The sequence below is a fragment of the Aotus nancymaae genome, unplaced genomic scaffold (genome assembly GCF_030222135.1).
Source record: "Aotus nancymaae isolate 86718 unplaced genomic scaffold, 86718_ANA_hifiasm-v0.15.2.pri h1tg000059l, whole genome shotgun sequence".
NCBI classification, from domain to species: Eukaryota; Metazoa; Chordata; class Mammalia; order Primates; family Aotidae; genus Aotus; species Aotus nancymaae.
The window spans coordinates 7,827,790-7,835,124 of NW_026988473.1; the positions used below are offsets into that span (position 1 = coordinate 7,827,790).

The window sequence follows — 7,335 nt, forward strand, 5'->3', positions numbered from 1 at the left end:
TCTCATAGCTGGAAGAATTCATCTGGTTCAAAAGCTTCCTCTCATAGATCTGAGGCCAAGAGAAGGGAAGTGTTGGGTCCAAGTTTGAGGCAGAGCTAGGAGTAGAAATTGCCTCATATTTATTGTCCAAGAATGATGCTTGGTAATAGGTGGTAGAAACACTGTAAATAATTAAACTCTGGAGCTTCCGGGGTAGCTGGGATTACAGGCGCCTGCCACCACGCCCGGATAATTTCTTTTTTCTTTTGAGACGGAGTCTCGCTGTTGGCCAGGCTGGAGTGCAGTGGCGCGATCTCGGCTCACTGCAACGTCCGCCTCCTGGGTTCAAGCGATTCTCCTGCCTTAGCCTCCCAAACTGTTGGGATTACAGGCATAAACCACCACGCAGGGGCTGGTCTTGAACTGCCGACCTCAGGTGATCAACCCGCCTCGGGCTCCCAAAGTGCTGGGGTTACAGACGTGAGCCACTGCGCCCGCCCTAGTCTGTATGTCAATGGGTTTTTGAAAAAAGTGGTTGCATATAGGGCGGATCGGCTTCCCGCTATCATCGTCTCGGTATTCTGCCCTGGGACTCCGATAGGGTGCGGAACCAACGTAAGAGGGTAGAGGACATCGCCGGATTAATTTTCCTGAGAGGCCTGGTATCTAGTTCCTTTCGCGTTTCCTGTTAGCGCGCATGCGCCGCCTGCGGTCCGCCGCTCCCGCCTCGGGCTCGGCTCGGGCTCCGGGATGTCCGCGTTGTGCGACCCTCCCGGGGCCCCAGGGCCTCCTGGGCCTGCCCCGGCCACCCACGGTCCCGCACCTCTCAGGTAGTTAGAGCCCTTGGCACCTTATCCCCACCGCGCGGCCCCGTGCCCTTCCCTAGCCTTCTCGGTAGAAACTCGGATCCTACCTCGAGAACTCACGTCAGGGTTCTCAGATTCCTGATGGGGTCCTCGCAGAACTCGGGGACTGCCTCACCAAAACTCAGGGCTCCAGTGCACGCCTTCCCAAGACCTCGGGACTGCCTCTCGCTAGACTCCAATGCCTAGCTACCCTCGACCCCGGCCTTCCTCTTCCAAGAGTCGGGGATATCAGAACTCTTGGGAACGCGGCTGCTCTGCCCATTTTTGACCCTAGGAAACCCAGGGTCCTGACTTCATAGAGACTCCCTGAGACCCCAGGCCTAGAACTACCCACTGAATGCAGTCCGGTTGAGATACTCCCTTGTATTAGGGTGTTTTTTGGAGGAAACAGAGGAATGGCACCGTCAGAGCCCTATCAGCACCTGGAGGATGCTGTCTTCTTTGACAGAAAAGACGATAAGAGAAAGGGATTTACCTCCTCCCATAACACTGGCTTCTGAACCTTTAGGGGTGAACCCATATGTTTCAGGAGGGAGAGGGTGGAAAAGCATTATTACTCTGTGCCCTGGAACACCTTGATGTCCAGGCACTTTGAGGGTGCTGGGTAGGTAGTGGTTGTTGATATGTTGGTAGGTGATTAAGATTTTGCTTCGATGGAAAGAAACAGATGTTAGGAGGGAAAGCCCTTAATAAGGGGCTTACAGTTTTTTTTTTTTTCCATTAAGAGCAGATTCCAAGGTGCTTTTGTTGTGGGAAAGCAGGGGGCAGGGGGACGGCGGGGGGCGGGGTGGGGGGGGTAGTGGTGGAACGTGATAAAGTTGGGAAGGTGTCTTTTTTTTTTTTTTTGAGTCGGTCACCCTATCGCCGAGGCTGGATCTCAGTTCACTGCAACCTCCACCTCCTGGGTTCAAGCAATTCTCGTGCCTCAGCCTCCCGAGTAGCTTGGATTACACCACGCCTGGCTAATTTTTTTTTTGTATTTTTAGTAGAGAAGGGTTTTCACCATGTTGGCCAGGCTGGTTTTGAATTCCTGACATCAAGTGATCCACCCTCCATGGCCTCTCAAAGTGCTAGGATTACAGGCGTGAGCCATTGCAGCCAACCTGGAAAGGTGTTTTAAAGTAGATATTATGGAAACACAAATATAGTCAATTCAACAAATATTTATTGACTACCTCCCATATACTATGCACCTCAATAGAAGTGGATTCAGTGTTGAAGAGCACAGAATTGGTTCCTACACTCTTGGAACATATAGTCTGATTGCTTAACCTTGATTTCGTTTGTTTGTTTTTGTGATGGCACCCACAGGCTGGAGTGCAATGGTGTGACCTTGGCTCACTGCAACCTCTGCCTCCAGAGCTCAAGTGATTTTCCTGCCTCAGCCTTCCCAGTAGCTGGGATCACAGGCACATGCCCTCATGCCTGGCTAATTTTTTTTTTTGTAGAGATGGGGTTTCACTATGTTTCTCAGACTGGTCTTGAACTCCTGGGCTCAAGCAATCCACCAGCCTTAGCCTCCCAAAGTACTGGGATTATAGACATCAGTCACTGCAGCCAGCCTTGATTTATTTGTCTGTAAAATGGGATCATAATACTACCTACCTTACAACTCTTGTCAGGATTTAAATAATACAGGCAAAGTACTTAAAAGAGTACCTGACATATTCTAAAAGTTATCTATTACTGATATTATTACTGTTGTCATCGAAAGAAACATAGATTTTATTGAGTGATTAGTGTGAATGAGGTATGGTATGTAAGTTTTTTTTTTCACTCAGACCATCCTTCTGCAGTACTTAAGTGCTTTATAAACATTCTCAGCCAGGCATGGTGCCTCACACCTGTAATCCCAGCACTTTGGTAGGCTAAGGTGGGCAAACTGCTTGAGGCCACAAAACCAGCCTGGGGAACAAAGCCAGACCTCATTTCTTTTCTTTTCTTTTTTTCCCCTGAGACAGAGTCTTGCTCTGTCACCCAGGCTGGAGTGCAGAAGTGCCATCTCAGCTCGCTGCCACCTCCACCTCCCGGGTTCAAGCAATTCTCCTGCCTTAGCCTCCCAAGTAGCTGGGATTACAGGTGTCCACCACCACGCCTGGTTAATTTTTGTATTTTTAGTAGAGATGGAGTTTCACCTTCTTGGCCAGGCTGATCTCAAACTCCTGACCTCGTGATCCACCTGCCTTGGCCTCCCAGCGTGCTGGGTTTACAGGTGTGAGCCATTGGGCCCAGCCTGCCAGACCTCATTTCTACAAAAAAGTAAAAAAATTATCTGGGTGTCGTGGCAAATGCCTGAAGTCCCAGCTACTCAGGAGGCTGAGATGGGAGGATGCTTTGAGTCTGGGAGTTCGAGACTGCAGTGAGCTGTGTTCTTGGCACTGCACTCCAGCCTGGGTGATGGAGTGAGACCCTGTTTCACAAACAGGCTGGGCTCAGTGGCTTATTCCTGTAATCCTAGCACTTTGGGAGGCTGAGGTGGGTAGATCACTTGAGGTCAGGAGTTTGAGACCAGCCTGGGTAACACGGTAAAACCCCGTTTCTACTAAAAATACAAAAATCAGCTGGGCATGGTAGCACATGCCTGTACTCCCAGCTACTCAGGTGGCTGAGGCAGAAGAATTGCTTGAATCCAGGGGGCGGAGGTTGCAGTGAGCCAAGATGGCACCATTGCACTCCAGCCTGAGCGACAAAGCAAGACTCTATCTCAAAAAAACAAAACAAAGAAAAACAAGTAAACATTCTCTTCTGAGGAAAGTATTATTATCCCTATTTTCTTTCTTTTTCTTTTTTTTTTTTTGAGACAGAATCTTGCTCTGTCTCCCGGGCTGGAGTGCGGTGGCATGATCTCAGCTCACTGCAACCTCTGCCTCAGCCTCCTGTGTAGCTGAGATTACAGGCACGTGCCACCATGCCTGGCTAATTTTTGTATTTTTAGTAGAGATGGGGTTTCACCATCTTGGCCAGGCTGGGCTTGAACTCCTGACCTCATGATCCACCCGCCTTGGCCTCCTAAAGTGCTGGGATTACAGGCATGAACCACCGTGCCCTATCATCCTTATTTTACATAAAAGACAAAGCTCATACAGGAAAGCTAAGTTGCCTAACATCTCACAACACTCTAAGTCTGTTTCTTTTGCTTCCTTGTAGTGCTCAGGAGCTGTCTCAGGAAATCAAGGCTTTTCTGACTGGTGTAGACCCTATTCTGGGCCACCAACTCTCAGCCCGGGAACATGCTCGCTGTGGTCTTCTCCTGCTCCGCTCTTTGCCACCTGCTCGGGCTGCTGTGCTTGACCACTTGAGAGGTGTCTTTGATGAGAGTGTCCGGGCTCACCTGGCTGCCCTGGATGAAAGCCCTGTGGTTGGTCCACCTCACCTCCGTCCACCTCCGCCCTCCCATGTCCCTGCTGGGGGACCTGGTCTAGAGGATGTGGTTCAGGAAGTGCAGCAGGTGCTGTCTGAGTTTATTCGGGCCAACCCAAAGGCCTGGGCACCTGTGATTAGTGCATGGTCCATTGACCTCATGGGGCAACTCAGCAGCACGTACTCGGGCCAACACCAGCGTGTTCCCCATGCTACTGGCTCTCTCAATGAACTGCTACAGCTGTGGATGGGTTGTAGGGCCACGCGTACATTAATGGACATCTATGTGCAGTGCCTCTCGGCTCTCATTGGTAGCTGCCCAGATGCATGTGTGGATGCCTTGCTGGATACCTCTGTTCAGCATTCTCCACACTTTGACTGGGTTGTGGCACATATTGGCTCCTCTTTTCCTGGCACCATCATTTCCCGAGTTCTCTCCTGTGGCCTTAAGGACTTTTGTGTCCATGGTGGGGCTGGTGGTGGAGCTGGCAGTAGTGGTGGAAGCTCTTCTCAGACCCCTTCTACAGACCCCTTCCCTGGATCTCCTGCCATTCCTGCGGAGAAACGGGTACCCAAGATTGCCTCAGTTGTAGGCATCCTAGGGCACCTGGCCTCCCGCCACGGAGATAGCATCCGACGGGAGCTCCTGCGAATGTTCCATGATAGCCTGGCCGGGGGAACTGGAGGCCGCAGTGGGGACCCCTCCCTTCAGGCCACGGTTCCTTTCCTACTGCAGCTGGCAGTCATGTCACCAGCTTTGCTGGGCACAGTCTCCGGAGAGCTTGTGGATTGCCTCAAGCCCCCAGCTGTGCTGAGCCAGCTGCAGCAACACCTGCAAGGATTCCCCCGAGAGGAGCTGGACAACATGTTGAACCTGGCTGTGCACCTGGTGAGCCAGGCCTCTGGGGCAGGTGCCTACCGCTTGCTGCAGTTCCTGGTGGACACAGCTATGCCTGCTTCAGTCATTACTACCCAGGGCCTGGCTGTGCCAGACACCGTGCGTGAGGCCTGTGACCGACTAATCCAACTGCTGCTGCTGCACCTGCAAAAACTGGTTCATCACCGGGGAGGGTCTCCTGGCGAAGGGGTGCTGGGCCCGCCCCCTCCTCCCCGCCCGGTGCCCTTCTTAGATGCACTAAAAAACCATGTTGGAGAGTTGTGTGGAGAGACATTAAGACTGGAACGGAAGCGCTTCCTCTGGCAGCACCAGCTCTTGGGCCTGCTGTCTGTCTATACCCGTCCCAGTTGTGGACCTGAGGCCTTGGGTTATCTGCTGAGCCGAGCCCGAAGCCCTGAAGAGTTGAGTTTGGCCACCCAGTTATATGCAGGGCTAGTGGTCAGTCTCTCTGGCCTCCTGCCTCTGGCTTTCCGAAGCTGTCTGGCTCGGGTGCATGCGGGGACATTACAGCCTCCCTTTACGGCCCGATTCCTGCGCAATTTGGCACTGCTAGTAGGGTGGGAACAGCAGGATGGCGAGGGCCCTGCAGCCCTAGGGGCCCACTTTGGGGAATCTGCCTCAGCCCATCTGTCTGACCTGGCACCTCTCTTGCTACACCCTGAGGAAGAAGTAGCTGAAGCTGCTGCCTCCCTCCTGGCCATTTGTCCATTTCCTCCTGAAGCCTTGTCCCCCTCCCAGCTCCTGGGACTGGTGAGGGCTGGGGTGCACCGCTTCTTCGCCTCTCTGAGGCTGCATGGGCCTCCAGGTGTGGCCTCAGCCTCTCAACTTCTCACCCGCCTGTCTCAGACGTCCCCAGCTGGGCTCAAGGCTGTTCTGCAGCTGCTGGTTGAGGGAGCATTACATCGAGGCAACACAGAACTATTTGGAGGGGAAGTAGATGGGGACAATGAGACTCTTTCCGTTGTTTCAGCTTCTTTGGCTTCTGCCTCCCTGTTGGACACTAACCGGAGGCACACGGCAGCTGTGCCAGGCCCTGGAGGGATTTGGTCAGTTTTCCATGCTGGAGTCATCGGCCGTGGCTTGAAGCCACCCAAGTTTGTCCAGTCACGAAATCAGCAGGAAGTGATCTATAACACTCAGAGCCTCCTCAGCCTCCTGGTTCATTGCTGCAGTGCCCCAGGGGGCACTGAATGTGGGGGATGCTGGGGGGTGCCCATCCTGAGCCCGGAGGCAGCCAAAGCAGTGGCAGTGACCTTGGTGGAGAGTGTGTGTCCTGATGCAGCTGGTGCAGAGCTGGCCTGGCCCCCCGAGGAACATGCCCGGGCCACCGTGGAGCGGGATCTCCGCATTGGCCGGCGCTTTCGGGAACAGCCCCTGCTCTTTGAGCTGTTAAAGCTGGTGGCAGCTGCTCCCCCAGCCCTGTGCTACTGTTCAGTGCTACTTCGGGGGCTGCTGGCTGCCCTCTTGGGCCATTGGGAAGCCTCTCGCCACCCTGACACGACCCACTCCCCCTGGCACCTGGAGGCATCCTGCACCTTAGTAGCTGTCATGGCTGAGGGAAGCCTCCTGCCTCCGGCCCTGGGTAATATGCACGAGGTATTTAGCCAACTGGCACCTTTCGAGGTGCGTCTGCTGCTACTCAGTGTCTGGGGCTTTCTCCGGGAGCATGGGCCCTTGCCCCAGAAGTTCATTTTCCAATCAGAGCGGGGTCGCTTCATCCGGGACTTCTCCAGGGAGGGTGGAGGTGAGGGTGGACCCCATCTGGCTGTGCTGCACAGTGTCCTCCACCGCAACATCGACCGCCTGGGCCTTTTCTCTGGTCGTTTCCAGGCACCTTCACCGTCCACTCTCCTTCGACAGGGGACGTAGCCTTTTCTTGCTCTGGAAGCCCAGGAAGGTTGAGCATTGAGAGAGGGAAGGGACTAATGTTCTATGGAAGTGTGGAGGTTTCTCTTCTAAGTCCTTGGCCTAAAGAGCCCTGTCGCTTTTTTCTCTCCCATCTCTTTTTTTTCTAAATAAAATTTACCGAGTTGAGAAAACCAGTCCAATACTTCTGTCAAGCTGAGAGCGTGCAAAGTCGGACAGCGCCCGGCTCTGGACGTTCCCGCCCCTGGCATGAAGCCCCGCCCCTTGTGGAGTGGAGTGCGCACTCCACCAATGACACAGCCGCCCGGCGGCGCTCAGGCCGAGCCAATCAGAAGGCCGGAAGGGGCGGGAACTAGTATACGTGGC

General features: G+C 53.8%; 1 protein-coding gene across 1 annotated transcript; it reads left to right on the forward strand.

Annotated features, from left to right (window-relative positions):
- Nucleotides 1-676: 676 nt before the first annotated feature.
- Nucleotides 677-7,145, forward strand: INTS5 (integrator complex subunit 5). Its single transcript, XM_012454423.3, has 2 exons — nt 677-809; nt 3,993-7,145. The coding sequence occupies exons 1-2, from the start codon at nt 730-732 to the stop codon at nt 6,970-6,972; spliced, it is 3,060 nt and encodes a 1,019-aa protein (XP_012309846.1). The 5' UTR covers nt 677-729; the 3' UTR covers nt 6,973-7,145.
- Nucleotides 7,146-7,335: the final 190 nt, after the last annotated feature.